This window comes from Lissotriton vulgaris, chromosome 10, assembly GCF_964263255.1.
Source record: "Lissotriton vulgaris chromosome 10, aLisVul1.2, whole genome shotgun sequence".
Classification (NCBI taxonomy): Eukaryota; Metazoa; Chordata; class Amphibia; order Caudata; family Salamandridae; genus Lissotriton; species Lissotriton vulgaris.
In genome coordinates this window covers 454256965-454274785 of record NC_141698.1, presented here as the reverse complement: position 1 = coordinate 454274785, position 17821 = coordinate 454256965, and the positions used below count along the sequence as shown (strand labels likewise).

Below are 17821 nucleotides of genomic sequence, written 5' to 3'. Positions count from 1 at the left end.
TCTTCTTTTCCCCACCAGACTTGGTAGCAGAGAGCTCTTCTCATACTAGGTGTTAAACATGCTCGCATGTATTTCATTGACAGAGCCAAGTCATTCCCCAAAGCAGACCAGCTACTTGTAGACTTTGCAAACCATCACAAGGGTCAGCTTATATCTAAACCTGGTTTTGCTTGATGGCTCATCAGAGCATTTAAACTTACTATCATGAACCCAAGAGAAACCTGCATGTCACATCCAGTGCTCACTGTACATGTAAAAAGGCTGCAACTATGAAATTCCTGGTCAATAGGCTCCTAGCTGACATCTTAAGCAGCTACCCAGTCAACGGCAAACACACGTACACCAAACATAGTGTGGATATCTTAGCCATACAATAGGCTATGGTTTGTCAGATGGTCCTTAGGACCATATTCTAGGCATCTGCATCATTCATGCGCTAGCCACCACTAGTGGAAGGGTGCTGCTTTACAGGTTATGCAGAGCATGTGTATCTGCAGCAGCATATGATACGGATATAAAATGTTACTTTATCTATAAGCATCTTTTCATAGAGTGTAGCGCTGTAGATCCACATGCACCCACCCTCTTCCATAGACGTATGTGTTTACAGTGAGTGTTAATTTCATAACTTGAGAGTGTGTACCACATATGTTTTGAACCAATACTTTGAAGTAATATGCCTTCTATTAAGTATCGTAACTTCAAGCGTTAGGCCCAATTTTTTAAGTTGTTACAGCATCCTTCTAAAGAGGGAAAGGGTTCCGCTCTCGCGCCTCAAAGAGTGGGCTCAAAAAAAGAATTGGTTCCACAGATGCCACCTCACTTCGAAGATCCACTTGCTAAGATATCTGGAGAATAAACAGCACAGGGATATGTTCCAAATCAGGTCTTCACCTAGATAGGTGTTGAGAAGGAGGTTATGAAGTCTCACAGGTTTTGAAGAGCATTTGAATGTTTACATGTGAACAGCCACTCTGTGGCGCATGTATTGGAGAGTGGTTACAACATCCTGGATCCATATGTATCCAGACAAAGTCACTGGGTATCATTGTTATCACCCTTTTGGGGTTTCAGCTTCAGGGATGGTGCCAGTAATGCTACACCTATACAGTTTTACAGGGTTCAGTGTTAAATATCTCTACTTCTTTGTTCTTCTTCTCCCTAGCTCCATGAGGTGGATGTGGACATGGAGTTCCTGAAGGCTGCTGATGCAGCCTGTGATGTTGCCTGCCTAATGTACAATGTCAACGATCCAAAGTCCTTTAACTACTGCTCTAGTATTTACAAGGTAACCTCCAGCCTTACCTAGAGGCCTCGCAGTTTGGCATTACTTGATGGGGAAGCTAGAGGCCATTCTTCTCAATGTTGGCGATCATAACATCTGCGTTTTGGTGCTTCTTTGGACCTTTGACATCTAAAGGGGACCAAATGATTCAGTGTCTGATGTGTCCACTCTGGACTTTGCTTGCCCCCTGCTTTTCATTTATACTGCTGCACAAAAGTTTGTCTCTTTGCAAAGTTTGCTTGTACATTTTGTGTTGTGTGGTTTACACTCTTTCACTTACTCTTTGTCTCTTCCCCCAGCAACACTATATGGATAGTCAGATCCCCTGCCTCTTTGTGGCCTCCAAATGCGATCTGCCCGAACTGAAACAGCAGCATGGAATATCTGTGGCTGAGTTCTGCTACAAGCACCGGCTACCTCTGCCATTCCACATCACCTGCGACAGCCTTGGACCTCCAGATGCCACCATCTATACTAAGCTGGCCACAGCGGCTGCCTTCCCGTGAGTAACTGTTCAGTCATTTGATTGGGGGCACACAGTAATGGCGAGGATATGCAGTGAAGATCTGTTGCTTCATGAGGGAGAAGGGTTCACTGAGTGCAGCAGAGTAGAGAGCATAACTGGGAGAGACGTTGGAAGCTATTCAGGGATGTTGATGAAGAGAGTCGCAAATGCAAAGCCAGAAGAGTATAGGACTTAGGGCCATATGTAGGAAGCCTAATTGCGCTCGCAAATGCTGAAATTCGCATAATTTCAGCATTTTGCTATTGCATTTAAGGAATCGCAAATTATGATTCCTTAAATGCAATGTAGGAAGCTCCCAAGTTGTGCAAATTTTGGCTTAAAGAATCGCAAAATACCACCAACTTCAGGTTAGTGGTATTTTGCGATTTCTTTGAAAAATGCACTTTTTGGCATTTTACAAAGTGCCATGTGGGTCACATACATGCCCTTAGGGCATGTATGTGGGCCACATGTGAACACATGTTCATTTCAGGGGTGCAAAAGGGTGTCCTATTGACACCCTTACAACCCTGAAATTGCATTCTCAATTTGCGATTCTCTAATTGAGGATTGCAAATTGAGAATGTCTTCCCATTCATTCCTATGGGCCTTCTAGCCCATAGGAATGAATGAGAAGGTATTCCTTATTTGGGAATCTCAATTTGCGATTCGCATATAAGGAATAAGTAGGATTCGCAAACATTTTTGCTAATCCTATCTACTTTGCGTTTTGCGATTCTCTAATTGCGATTCCCTAAAAATCGTAATTTGAGAATCGCAAAACACAAATTACCTACACATTGCCCTTAGAGAGAAGTAACTGAAGACTTTTGCTAGCATATCGAGAGCAGAAGGTATACTTCTGTCGGGGAAGTTATCCAACTGGAATAAGCAGCAGGTGTGAAATCATTAATTTTCCAGTTGTTATCTCTTGGGCATTTTGTCTGTTGCTGGTTCATAGGAAGGTGAATAAAATTAATTGCAAAATGTTGACATTTTGCTACAGTTCTAAAGGAGGCATGCTTCAAGCTCCTCCCCTGGATTGAAAGAAACACTGGTTTCTTTGCAATTTTCCATAGCGTTGCTACAGTCTGAACTCTCCAGGTAATATCTAAAGCACAGTGTGACATCACTGAACCAGATGATCATCTTCTAGAAAAGCCAGAGCACTCGAAACCTGAATGCAAACTTACAAATCTTAAATATAACAACTGTCCATGATTTATAGAACGCAAACATTACTGATTGTAAGCTACCATTAAGGATGGCAGTATAGAGGAATTTAAGAGAGGCCACATCTTGAATGAAAAATTAGCACTCTGCTGTTAGAGTTGTGCCATTTGCGAGCAATAGATTAATAGACTGCGGATGGATATCCCAAATCAGTGGGATGTATGCTTCTTATCCTGGTTCTTTCTTCTGAGTTCTGAATCCAGTCTGTATCTGTCATTGACATTCCAGAATCTCCAAAGTTCCTTTAAGCTGCTCACTGCCAGCTTCCATTTCAGCTGCTGATCCTGTCCCAGGTGGTTCTGCAGCATGGCTCTTTCATTGAAGATACAATCAAAATGTTTTTCTATCATGCTTAGGTCTTTGGGAATATTCCAGGCATTCACCAAAAACTGGGAGGGGCAACACCGACAGAGTATCATAGGAAATATTGATTTGGCAAGAAACTTTGTCTTCAGCACCATGGGGGATATTGACTGTGCAAGATTCACAAAATGTGCGACTAAGGAAACAAGAGCAAAGATCAGCTGGGACTCCAAATTGCCCTTTGAGTTGGGAACTTTCAGATGAGTAAAGAACTGGGGAGGCCTGGATAACAACATTAAAATGTGTGACATCGCCGTGCTTGACAAGCCGGTCTTGTGAGTGATTAATGTGTATAGACATCGGGCCAATAGCGACACTTAATGCATAGTGTTAGATTTTGTTAGGGAGGCGATGAATAGGCCAGCAGAGACCAACCATGTTTCCTCATGTGCAGGGATTTCAACAACAAGATTGTTTTTTTGGTAAGATAACCCAGAGTCCACAGTTGGGTTGAAAAACTCTTTGGGAATTCCATCTTCCAAATCTATACATTTCATAATGCATATTTATGAGGTAACTATTTGGAGAGCTTCAGCACAAGAGAAGGCTTGGTTTTGGTGAGTCACTCCAACAAAGAGATTTACCTATGAATTCCCATTCATAGTGCAAGGAGTGAGGTAACTGTAATCAATTACATCCTGTTAAAAAGTGAAGATTGGTCCACATATGAGACGTTTGGCATAATGAGACGTTGGCATAATGAGGAAACTGGAGTATTACCACAAAGCACTCCACTTTGAAATCAAAGGAAACCCTATGGACCAAACTGCAGAAACATGCTACTTAGAGGCAGTCTAGGAGCTCAGTAGAAAACTGAGTCTACTGGCACCAGGCGTTGGCATCTAAACCAAATGAGTGTTGCATTGAAACAAAACACAATCCAAATTGAAAAGTCTAATAATCTACTATAGCGAGTGTTTGTTTCCCAAAGTTATTGTGCTTTTTGTACTGTCCAAATCGTTCACTTATAACTTCATACATTTCTAGTATTGCTTATATGAGCCAATTTAGTGCTTACAAAGAGTCCTGTGGTAATCCGGTTTTTGGCATATTGCCCTGTTCAAACTTGTGTCCCTGCGTCCTTGTTTGATGATGCTGGAATAAAAAACACAAGGACCTTCATGCTTTAAGCCTTGAAAAAAGGCCCCGGCTTGCAGACCAAGAAAGTGCGAAACACATGTTAGCTATTTTGATCCATTAGAATGAACCCTTGGGACCACTGCCTGCTCTTAAAAAATATTTTCTCACACACTCACTTTCAAGTGGTTTACCACCTACTTGAAGTAGGTGGTAAACTGTGAGTGTTTTGCCACCATAAATGTGGTTGCAAAACAATAGTACGTGGCAGTGAGTCTCGCTATTAGGAAGGGATGCCCCTTCCTAATAGCGAGAGTTGCAAAAGCTATTTTGTGAGTCAGTGACTCGCAAAATTGCATCTGTATATGCCATTAGCCCTTTAGTGCAGTCGCAAATGGGCCGATCTCTCGCTTGCGAGCGTAAAAAGGGTTGTACATCTTTACCTAAGTGCATTAGGACAATACAACTAGCACTATAACTCTAGGAAACAAACACTCCGACCTCGGACCAGCACCCGCCCCCCCCCCCCCGCCCCCCCCCCCCCACCCCTCCCACACACACACACACACCACTACTGAGCCACTGATGCCCACAACCTCTGTATCCTCTTTGACCGCAAGCTCTCCATGAGACAACAGGTCAATTTGGTTTTCTACACCTGATCAGCACCCTCCGAATGCTCCGTAGGGTCTTAAGGTGGATCCCAATAGACACCAGAAGAACCATCACACAAGCCCTCATCACTAGTCATCACATTACCTGCCCAGACAATCCCACATCACCCCCCCCCCCCCCCCCCCACCTCTGTAGCTTGCACTGGCTCCCTGTCACGATGAGATACCACTTCAAACTGCTTGCACATTCCTACAAAGTCTTCACAACACAGGACCATAATACCTGAACAACAGCCTGACTTTCCACCAGACTCCTGCAGTCTGCCTTTCTGGCCCTCGCCTCCATCCCCCGCATCCATTGCACGCGAGCCGGAGGATGGGCATTATACCTCCTCGCTTCCAAGGCCTGGCACGACCACCCCATCCTCCTCCGAACCTCTCCCGCCCTCGGCGAATTCAGGAGCGGCCTCGACCTGTTTGTTAGAATAGCCCCACCCCACGCAGCGCCTGAATACTCCTGTGGTGATAAGCGCATAATACATGTACTGATTGATTGACTATAGTAGATTACAATTTAATTAGGAGGAGTTGGCCTAACCCCCGTAAACCTATCATACGTTTCCCCAATATAAACTGTGAACTCATAACATAAAAGGCATTATAGAGCAGGATAAAGTGAGTTATGCCTGAGAAAGTGTATATAAACAAAAAGTATAATAATACAATACCTCTATATAAGAAAGGCCCCAGAGGGTGCATGGCCTAGAGGCCTACGATAGCAGATGCAACCAAATACCGTTCTGACCAGGCTCACAACAATCCCAACACATCCTTGCCAGCACAGAATCAAAATTATTCATCTGCCCTAGAAGCAAACCCGTGGATATGAGCCATCTAGATTAGGTGCCACTTATATTAGGCGTTCGACTGAGAAGTGCAGTGGCTGGGAGAATGCAAGTCGATGCTCCTGTGCAGTGGACTAAGAGGAACTGTGAAGACGGAAAAGCAGTGCTCTGAAGTGACGGAACTCTGGCAGTTTACGGCAGGTCTGAGGGAAGGTGGACGGTATACGGCCAGAGAGGAAGATCCTGCCGTACCATGTCAGCCTCTGTCCCTGTGTGAGCCTTGAATACTGGGAATAACAGGCAGATGTGTGTGGTGAAAGCACAGGTCATTGGACGTAGCCACAGTCTGTGCTGGTAAAGAAATGGGGCATGCCTAAGCCACTCGAGTGAGCACCTGCAGCCAGGAAGCCAGAACAGCAGCGCCAAACAGTGCAGCTCCCACAACCCCTACCCGGAAGCTAAAACACAGCAAAGGCACGCCAAGAGAAAATGCATTGCTCCCATATGAACTGTAAAGAAAACCGGACTTACATCCAAACCGCACCTTCAAACCCTTTTCTTGTGCTTTTGCAAAAGTGTTGAGCAAACATTTAGGTGCCCAGCACTCTGACTTAAAAGGAGGTGGTGGGAAAAATCAAGATAATTTGACAGCAAGCAGAATGTGGAACCAGAATTTGCCCAGACTGACATGGGCACTGAAGGAATCCATAAGGGGCCCGTGTATTCCTTGGCAGTACTGTATCATGAACATTGCCATTAATTAAATATCAATACTTTTTTTGAGACCATGTCCATAGGTGAAATAGATCTTTAACATGTTAAGGGAGCTCCACTGACCCTCGTTGAGCCACTCAGAGCGCAGCCCAAGACCATAACTAAAAGACAATCCCTACTCCCCATGTCCGATGAAAGCTAGCCTTGAAACAAATGATGGGGAAAGTCTAGACAATGCTTCTGTGACATCCCAACAACATAAGATCGATAAATAGGCCAAACCCACCACTGAAACCCTTGCATCTCCGAAATAAAGCAAAGTACAGCACCACAGAGATAGTCATTGCATCTGCCACCCCGGGATGTTCCACTCATCGTCACTCGCATAGCCCTAGAAAACAAAGTACACGGTTTAGGAATAAAGGTCTCCCTATTAAGCCTAGATGTAAGAAATGTGGCGGATCATATTATGGAGAGCTAATGGAAAATCTCTGTGACAGAGGACAAACAGAAGACTCTTCAAACAGAGGTGACAAGTCTACATGAGTCCACAACATGCTTGGAGAATAGAGCTGAACAATGGAAGGACAGATTTTGCAGACGTAGCTTCAGACTCACAGGCATTCCAGAGACATTGGAGGGAACCTGACTGCCAGCAATTCTTAACAACATGGTTAAATCCTGGGTTCCCCCATTATGTCTCTTAGTGTGCTTCCTTATAGAAAGGGCGAATCAAGCTCTTGTGCCTAAGCTCCAACCTGGTGCCCTCCGACCGTCTACCCCGGGCTATGATCGCAAGAAATTTGAGCTATGTAGATCACAACATCCTTCTCCGGGCAACACTTCTCATCCAAGACCTGAAAATACAATCACCAAAGATTTTTTTCTCCAAACTATACATCCCTAGTACAACAACATAAATTATTTACAGTTTTCAAACAAAAACTCAGATCAATGCAACTTACCTACATGCTCCTCTACCCAGATACGTTGAAAGTAATACACCAAGGTAAATGCTGTTTTTTTGAGGAACCAGAGGACATCTGGGATTGGGTTGAGGAGAGGAGAGCATACAAACTCAAATCAGAAGAGCCACCATCACTTCCTGCAACTCAAAAATGGAACGCCTCCCTGCTCCCAAAGGGCACCAAATCCAAAGAAGATAACAGACTGGCGCTAAAACCTGAGGTGTATCCAGCAAGTAGACACACTGACATTTGAAAGCAGTGGAGACAAGCGCTGTGGACTACCCAGCCTGGGCCATCTCTAAACAGAGCCTACATTTAAAATAGCAGAGGTACATAGTAGCTCAGTTAAAGCCAGCGAGCATGTCTCTCCCCGCCGCCCAACCAGACTCTGCCCAAAAACTCAATGATTTGTAGGGCAATACTTGCAGATACACTATCCCTGAATTCTTGGCAAGCAAGAGCTACCTATTAGTAAATGCCAAAGCATGTCTAGGTAGTCACCCCCACATTAGTTCAGTTAGTTATAATAGACAAACAATACTTCAGTTTAGGGAGTATGGGGTTGGGGTAGATGGGGAAGGAAGGGGAGTTTAGTTATTTAATCTGATAGAAAGCAGCACACAGAGAGTACAGTCGGGCTACAATATAAATACTTTCACCATTTATCCAGATGCAGTCTACAGGGTTAGGTATATGTAAACAAATATAATGGAATGGCAATAGATTCAATAATAAAATCAAAAGGGGGGCGAAATGTCAGTATGCCAAGAGGCATTCCACAAAAGTACTACTCCTGCATGAAACACACTTGTTAGGTACTTACCGCATCTTTTGGAGTCACTATGGATGCTCACAAGCCTACAATGAGGGGTTTCCGAGGGGCTTACATGGGATAGCGATCCTCCTACATACGTTCTTCCAACTGAGGGTCAGCCCCCTCAAACAACTAGTCCAGGGAGAATTGTGGCAATTGAGGCCCTTCTTGAAGGGCGAGAATGATGGTCACTTGACTGTTTCTTTGGTGACGCAGATACAAATGTATTACTCACCTTTTCTAAAGGCATGACTGTAGTTTCAGGCGGCTATAATTCAGTAATGGACTCTCAATTAGTTACCAGAGGACCATCCACCTCACACAGCGCACACACACCTTCTCCAAACGAGTAACCTCTTTAAAATTTAGCAACCCTTAAAGGCTGTGGAACCAGGGTAGGAAGGAATTTACTTATTGCACCTGCCCCAAGAGCTCATTTTCTAGACTCAATTCTATCTTCATACCATTGGTCGAAGTAACCACCTGGGTAACAGACACATGCACCCTGCCCAGGTGTCTGACTGCTCACTCACCAGTAGAAATGTGCTTGGGACCTCCCATTAGAGGATGCAAGGAAAGTTTGCACTTGAATACTTGAAGGCGACTAGACAAGGGTTTCACTTAATTCCTCCATGAGGAACTCTCAGCCTGCTTTGAAAGAACCCACAATGCTGTCTCTTCTTCAGTTTCGATTTCAGAGCCTTTCAAAATAAAAGATGGTATACCCGGCTATATCAGCCTCGCAGTACAGATTTCATGAAACTGGTGACGAGTCTGGCAAACTCCTATATTTACTGACCAATAGAGACGGAAACAAGGATAGTTCACATGGAGACTTAGGCACACACCTCTTCCAAAATAGCCAAATCATTTGCACCAATCAGCAATTGCCAGAAACATGGGATCCCACGACTGCCAAAAAAGTTAATCCTATTGCTAGTGACTTAGTTATGCCTAAGTTGACTGAAGGAGACGACTCATGCTAGATCTCCACTTGACAGTAGAAGAAATACAAGAGGCGGAAGCAGGATGCCAGAGGGGATAATAATGGGCCCTAATGGGACCCTTCAAGAAGTATGCTTACCTTTAGTATCCCCACCTACTGGCACAGTATGATGAGGTTCTCCAGATGGGCACCACCATGGGACCTATGTGGCACCACAATCTCTGTAATAAAAAACTTGACAAATCTCCTATGAACTGCCCCTCTTACCTACATATATTGCTTATTAATACAGGAACCAAAATATTAGCGAAACTGTGGGCTAACAGGCAAGTTAGAGCAATTCCCTCTTTAGTACACAAAGACCAGAATTACTTAATGCCTGGGAGGAGCGCATGCCATTGCCCGATGCCTACATGACCCCTGAGGGGATCAACTCAAGGACTCAAGCACCTCAGTTCTGCTAGACTTTGAAAAGGCTGTCAACTCAGTCAACTAGTCCTTCATGTTGCAAATCCTTGAAAGGATCAATCTTAGACCGCCTTTGATAAGATACATTAAGGTCCTATACTTGATCTTGTGGGCCCAAATAAAGAGCCCATTCCACCCTATCCCCACCCCTCCTCGCCCTACCCCGACCCGCCTTCCCACTGAATGTGGCACCCAGCAAGGTTTCAGAGGCTTCAGGTAAGGAGAAGCATGAAAGGACAGAATATCCATCTACGCTCAGACGTGAGTCCCATGCTCTCCACACCACTGGAGTCAAGCTATCCTGGCTGAAGACAGCTGATAGCCAGAAACCGGTCCTAGGATGCTTATTTCCGGTCCAGGAAAGACATGGCTTGGCAGTTCGGGCTGGACTGTTCCCATGAGGCACAGGGTCAAGGCTGATTTGCATATGGCCATGTCTGAATTGGGGTGGTTTGGAGTGCAAAAAAAACAATGGATTTAGGCCCAGGTCTCTGTACTGGGGTGAATGTATGACACTGTTCTGCATTCTGTCCATCAATTGTTGTTTTTGCAGAATATCCATTTATAGAGATGATGTCCCCCTATATACTGAAAGCCCACAGAGCAGAATATAAAGGCTTGTGCAAATATTGCACATTCTTGGAGATTATTCTCACCTCAGGGTAAGCTAGAATAAGCTGATATATGCCCTTCTTACTAATCACCATAATAGATCCCTGAAGAACCCCAAACTTTGTTGGATTGAGTGTTACTTCTGATATTTAGGGATGCACGTTGCAAGAGAGGACAAAACAAACTGGGACCTCACCATTTCACCCTCTTTCTACCTAGAAGGTGGGATATGGAACGCTGGCGTACTCTCCCATTCTCTATATCCAGCTGTAGCACAGTAATTAAAATTAACTCACTCCTACGAATTTTTTATGTAATACAGATTTTTGCTTATGACATTACTTCAAGCTCCCTTAAGAATGTACAGGGTTCGATCTAGACTTAAAAATCCCAGTGATCACTGAGCGCGTAGTGGTTACAGTGGGAAGGAATTGCCACTAGTGAGACTCCTCTCTGGCACAGCATGTGGCTATGACTGGGATTCAGACCCTGGAACTTGATTGGAATAGCCAAGGTGGTCAATATTTAGGCAGGTAATCACATTAAAACCTTTGGACAGCTTATAGTAACTATTCGCTATAGAAATCCAATGTTATTTATGTTTGCAGCTAACAAGCCATAAAGACAAACTATGAACAGTGGCTGAATTTAGTCCTTTAAAGCCAAAACTCACAATGGAACATCTGGGCAAGGAAGGCATATCTAGAATCTATAGATCCCTAATATTGAATACTCCCGACTCATGGAAGCAGCTCTGCATTAAATAGCAACATCTGTGAACTTTAGAAGATGCACCGTGGAACAAAGGCCATGATGGCAGTTCACACATTGATAATATTATGTTCGAGGCATATGGGCTGCAGATGGTATATTATGAATAGATCGCCATCTGGTGTTGGGCTCGGATGATTGCACTTTGTTTTTCTCTTGGAGAGTCTTTTGTAGATTGGTGACTCCTCCTTTGGTTGCTAGTGCGCATGGGCTTCGGCTCCCTCCTTAGATTGTTTTTTTCCGCCATCGGGTTCAGATGAGGATTGAAACGCTCCAGATCGACTTCGGAAAGAAGTGATTTTTCGGCGCGTATTCCCTTTCCAATTCGACGGTATTGTTATCGAACGGGATTTCATTTCCATTCCGACGCGTTTCGACTCCAACATCAAAGAAAAACTTTGATCTACGTCGACGAACAGGAGGCCTTTCTCGACGTGGTCAAGCCCGGAGTCCATGGAAAGGACTCCATTTAAGAAATGTCCAACGTGTGGTGCTAAGTTCCCACACAAGAACCTACATGAGGTGTGCAACCTCTGCCTATCGCCTGAACACGAATCCAGGGACTGCGAGGCCTGCGCAGCATTCTCCTCCAAGTTGACAATTAGAAATCGTCGAGCTCGAAGACACAAGGTTTCCAGAATGTAGTCGGAGGCGATCCCGGAGCTGTTCGAGGACCAGCACCTCGATGAAGAAGAGGATCATGAAGAACAGTCGGGGTCGGAAGGGGACGAGTCAGATGTCGAGGAACTCGACGTGCAACAAACCGTGAGTGACGACGTCCCCTTACCAAAAAAACGACCCCGTGCGGTAACGACCCCGCCTTCGAGCCCGGTCAAACTGCAGAAAAAAGTTTCCGACGCCCCGCCTTCGGCCCGGCAACAAAACCGAAACTAAAACCGAAACTCTCGGTCTCCCACCATGTCGGATCGAGAAACGGTCGACATCGACTTCGACACCGAAGCTTCATGCAAAAGAAAGCTCGGCATCGAAGCATTCCATGTCGAAACCGAAACATGCTTCGACGTCGAAGACTCACTTCTCACCGAAAAAATCGGAATCGAACAAATCCTCGGTGCCGAAAACACCGAACATTGACGATCGAAAGCAAAGGCACCTTTCGGAACCAAAAGCTTCATTACCGATACAGGAGCAGCAAACAGATCCGAAACAAAAGATTTTGTTTATCGATCCACAAACTGGCAAAGTAGTGACGAAGAAGAGGAAGAATGAACAGTTTGAAGACAAACCTCTTCCTTCTAAGAAGAGAACAATGGGGACAAATACAACTCCTCCTACTTCTCCTCGACCCAAAGTCACACCCTCTTCTCCTATTCCTCACACTATGCCAAATATTCCTCCACCTTCTACACCAAGACCATCTACACCTCAGTCAGATGTAGACAGTGATACAGGGGAGGGAGAACCTCATGGGGACGATGACACTATCCCAGATGAGGATGACCCATGGAAAAATTATGACGCAGGGTCAGATGATGAGAACGACCCAGAGTTATATCCCTCAAAGCCTTCACCACCTGATGATAACACAGGGTTTGTACAGCTCATTAATAGGGCAGCAAAATATCACTAGGTAGATCTACATACAGAACCTCAGGTAGAGGATTTCCTATTAGAGACATTACCTACTGCACAAAGAACATCAGGTACTCTACCTATGCTGAAGGGTCTTCTCAGTCACGCAGCAGACATATTCAAAGACCCAGTGAGGGCTAGGGTGTTAAACCCAAGAATTGATAAAAAATATAAGGCAGCTCCAAAGGACCCAATATTTATCAAGGGGCAGGTACCTCTGGACTCGCTTGTAGTTTCAAACGCTCGCAAAAGAGCGAACTCATTATCTACGGGAGAAGCCCCTCCACCTGATAAGGAGTCAAAATTAATAGATGCATCAGGCAACAGAGTAGCATCACAGGCGGCAAATAGCTGGCGCATAGCCAATACACAAGCGCTACTTGCACGTTATGACAGGGCACATTATGATGAGTTAAAAAAACTCATCACACATCTTCCTAAAGAACATCAGAAGAGAGCAGATCAGCTAATACAGGAAGGAAAGATAATAACTAACACTTCCATTAAGTGCGCCCTGGATGCGGCAGACACTGCAGCAAGATCCATCAACACCAGTATCATGTTAAGGAGACATGCATGGCTTAGGGTCTCAGGGTTCAAACAAGAAGTACAAACATCCTTATTGAACCAACCCTTTGATCAGAACACACTTTTCAGCTCAAGCACAGACGGGACTTTAGAAAAGATGAAAAAGGACACAGAAACGGCTAAGTCAATGGGAGCATTACAACGGCCAACACAAAGGGGTTCCTTTCGTAGATCCACCTATAGAGGGGGCTCAAAAAGTACAGGAACAAGTCAGCAATCCACCTCTTTTACGCCAACGTCACCCAGAGGTAATTCAAGAGGCAGTTACAGAGGTAACAACAACAAGGGTAGAGGTCGCGGAAATAATAACAACCGCAACTCCCCAACCCCAAAACAGTGACTTAATACAGCTTCCCCCAGACCACATAACACCGGTCGGGGGACGTCTAGCACAGTTCCTACCTGTCTGGGAAGACATCACATCAGACAAGTGGGTGAGACAAATTATCCAACATGGTTATTGCCTAGAACTCACAGCTACCCCACCAAACATCCCCCCCAAACAGCGTCCAATGAGTCAAGACCATCTGACATTGTTAAAAGAAGAAGTACTATCACTGCTACAAAAGCATGCCATAGAGAAGGTTCCAAAACATCAACAAGGGACAGGAGTATACTCTCTATACTTCCTAATCCCCAAAAAAGACGGGTCTCTAAGACCAATCTTGGACCTCAGACCTCTCAATGCATACATAAATTCAGAACATTTCCACATGGTCACGCTCCAACAAGTACTTCCTTTACTGAAGAAAGGGGACTTTCTTTCTACACTGGATCTAAAAGACGCTTATTTTCACATCCCAATTCACAAAGCCCACAGGAAATACCTAAGGTTTGTAGTGGAAGGACAACATTATCAATTCAAAGTCCTTCCGTTCGGGGTCACAACGGCACCAAGAGTGTTCACAAAATGCCTAGCTGTGGTGGCAGCACACCTAAGAAAACAAAAAATACATGTCTTCCCTTACTTGGACGATTGGCTAATAAAGGCCAAGTCACAAGAAGAATGCCTTCACAACACACAGAAGACTATTCAATTGCTGCACCACCTAGGGTTTACGGTGAACTACAAAAAATCACATTTACAACCAAACAAGATTCAACAATACCTGGGGGCTACTATAGACACAGAAAGAGCCAAAGCATACCCCAATCTAATCAGGATACAGACAATGGTCAAGTTGATACAAAAATTTCAACCACAACACTCACTACCAGCACGAGTGTTTATGCAACTGTTAGGCATGATGTCCTCCTGCATACTGCTAATACCACATGCCAGACTACAAATGCGTCCACTACAGGAGTGTCTAGCGACACAGTGGAATCAGGCTCAAGATCAGATTACAGATCTGGTGTTGGTGGACGACCGTATGCATCGCTCTCTGAAGTGGTGGAACACAACAAACATTTCCAAAGGACGGTCGTTCCTAGAACCGATTCCACAAGTGATACTGACAGCGGACGCATCGCTCTTCGGATGGGGAGCGCACGTGGACAAATACACAGTGCAGGGGAAATGAAGTGTGCAGCAAAAGAAACTGCACATCAACTACTTAGAACTACTAGCAGTATTTCTAGCACTAAAAGCTTTCCAAATGCAAATAACCAACAAGGCAGTCCTGATCAGAACAGACAACATGACTGCAATGTATTATATTCAAAAACAGGGGGGGGGGGCACACTCTCTCCAACTATCCAGACTAGCACAGGACATTTGGAGATGGGCCATTCCTCAAAAGATCTATCTGTTAGCAGAACACCTACCAGGAGTTCGAAATCAGATAGCAGACATCCTAAGCAGAGAGTCAGAACAAGTACACGAATGGGAGCTGCACGACCAAATACTGCAGCCATTCTTCCAAAGATGGGGGCAACCAGAGATAGATCTGTTTGCCAATCATCAGAACGCAAAATGCAAAAACTTCGCATCCAGGTACCCACACCACCGGTCCCAGGGAAATGCACTATGGATAAATTGGTCCAGCAAATTTACTTACGCTTTTCCCCCTCTCCCACTAATTCCGTTAGTGGTTCGGAAACTGCAACAGCACTCAATGACAATGATACTAGTAGCACCCACGTGGGCAAGACAGCCGTGGTTCACCACGCTACTACAACTCTCACAGGTGCCACATCAAAAGCTAAGACTATTACCCATGCACCTTACACAGAACCATGGAGAAATAATGCACCCAGATCCCAACAATTGAACCTAGCGATCTGGCTCCTGAGGTCATAGAGTTTGGATATTTAGATTTACCTCCAGAATGTATGGAAATCATTAAACAAGCAAGACGTCCTACCACCAGAGCATGCTATGCAGCATAATGGAAAAGGTTTGCTGTACACTGTAACAGTAATCACATCAACCCTCTGGACGCATCCACTAAACAGATTATTTGCTATTTACTACACTTGCAGCAATGTAACTTAGCATATACCTCTATCAGAGTTCATCTCGCAGCTATAGCGGCGTAACTACAAAACAGGCATTCATCTTTCCCTGTTTAAAGTACCAGCAATTAAAGCTTTCATGGAAGGACTCAAAAGAGTCATTCCACCAAGACTGCCACCTTCCCCAGTCTGGAATCTCAACATAGTACTTACCAGACTAATGGGACCACCCTTTGAACCTATGCACAGGTGTGAAATACAATTCCTCACATGGAAGGTGGCCTTCCTCATAGCTATCACTTCACTCAGAAGAGTAAGTGAGTTACAAGCGTTTACAATTCAAGAACCATTCATGCAGTTACACCAAAACAAGGTGGTTCTTAGAACAAACCCAAAATTCTTACCTAAAGTAATTTCAGCATTCCACATCAATCAGTCAGTGGAACTACCGGTCTTCTTTCCAAAACCACAGACGGTAGCAGAAAGGGCCCTACATACATTAGATGTCAGAAGGGCATTATTGTATTATATAGAAAGAACACAAACTTTCAGAAAGACAAAACAGCTATTTGTAGCGTTTTCTCCTACGCATAAGGGCAATCCCATCTCAAAAGCAGGCATTGCCAGATGGATTGTAAAATGTATACAAATATGCTACTTAAAAGCAAAGAGGACATTAACTGTTCCTCCTAGAGCTCACTCTACACGTAAGCTAGGAGCATCTATGGCATTCTTGGGAAACATTCCACTAGATGACATATGCAAAGCAGCTACCTGGGTTACACCGCATATCTTCACAAAGCACTATTGTGTAGATGTGCACACAACACAACACAACAAGCTAGAGTGGGACAAGCTGTATTAAAAACTTTATTTCAGACTGTTGCAACAGACACGGGCAACCACCGCTAGGGAGAGAACTGCTGTATAGTCTATTCATAATGTACCATCTGCAGCCCATATGCCTCGAACGGAATATGCTACTTACCAGTATGCATCTGTTCTTGGCATAGAGGGCTGCAGAGTGGTACATGCCCTCCCAGCCTTCCCGGAAACCTGTGTCTGTTCCAACAATATCTTATTTAGATACACTTACATGGGTATTTCTATCTGTATACTATCATACTACTCCATCTAACCCTACTATGGCAAAACAATCTAAGGATGGAGCCGATGCCCATGCGCACTAGCAACCAAAGGAGGAGTCACCAATCTACAAAAGACTCTCCAAGAGAAAAACAAAGTGCAATCATCCGAGCCCAACACCAGATGGCGATCTATTCATAATGTACCACTCTGCAGCCCTCTATGCCAAGAACAGATGCATACTGGTAAGTAGCATATTCCTTCCTGTCCTCGTGATACCGTTGAAACACTACCACAGAGTATTCTACTCCCCAAAATGTTGAAGTAAATGGGAATGAGCCCAAACCCAAATTGCAGTGGGTGCAAATCTGAAATCGGAACCTTTCTTCACACCAAATTTGGAAGGCCGATGGTTCATTGCTACTGGTCCAGAGTGCACCACAACTTCACGAAGGTAGTAGGAAAGCCAATTATAACAAATACCTAACTGGCATTGCTGGAGATAATGGAGGAATGGGGAATGCCATGGGGAATACACCTTTTGGTGACAGTAGTCATGATAATAGCAAAGGGGGATATATTGTGAGGTACTGAGGATCAGACGGTACACCTTCTATGAATGGCTCCTTAGCTTAGACCACGGCACCAAAGCAGAAGAATCTGTATATAAAGCCTGTGGACTCCCAAAGAAGCATCTTCTGAGATGTACTGCTAAACTACCTGTAACTGTTATGGCCCTAATTATGATATAAAAGAAGATATTAAAAATTACTCTAATTGGCATTGTACTTACTGCTGTACTGAAGCCCTGTGTTATATCTCTGTGATAAAACAATATAATGCAGCGTTAAAGGCTCCAGAAATTACCAAAATTATTCAGACTCATAAGCTTTATTGATATGGACCCTAAACTATATGCTGAATCAATTGTGAAAGCGAAGG

The 17821-nt window shown here is 44.4% G+C and overlaps 1 protein-coding gene across 1 annotated transcript in view; it reads left to right on the top strand.

The window, feature by feature from the left end:
* Window positions 1–17821, top strand: part of RHOT2 (ras homolog family member T2) — a 410048-nt gene that overhangs the window by 323277 nt on the left and 68950 nt on the right. The window contains exons 17-18 of the mRNA XM_086941319.1: window positions 1166–1288; window positions 1585–1787. Coding sequence (XP_086797445.1) covers window positions 1166–1288; window positions 1585–1787 — 326 coding nt within the window. The remainder of the gene's footprint in view (window positions 1–1165; window positions 1289–1584; window positions 1788–17821) is intronic.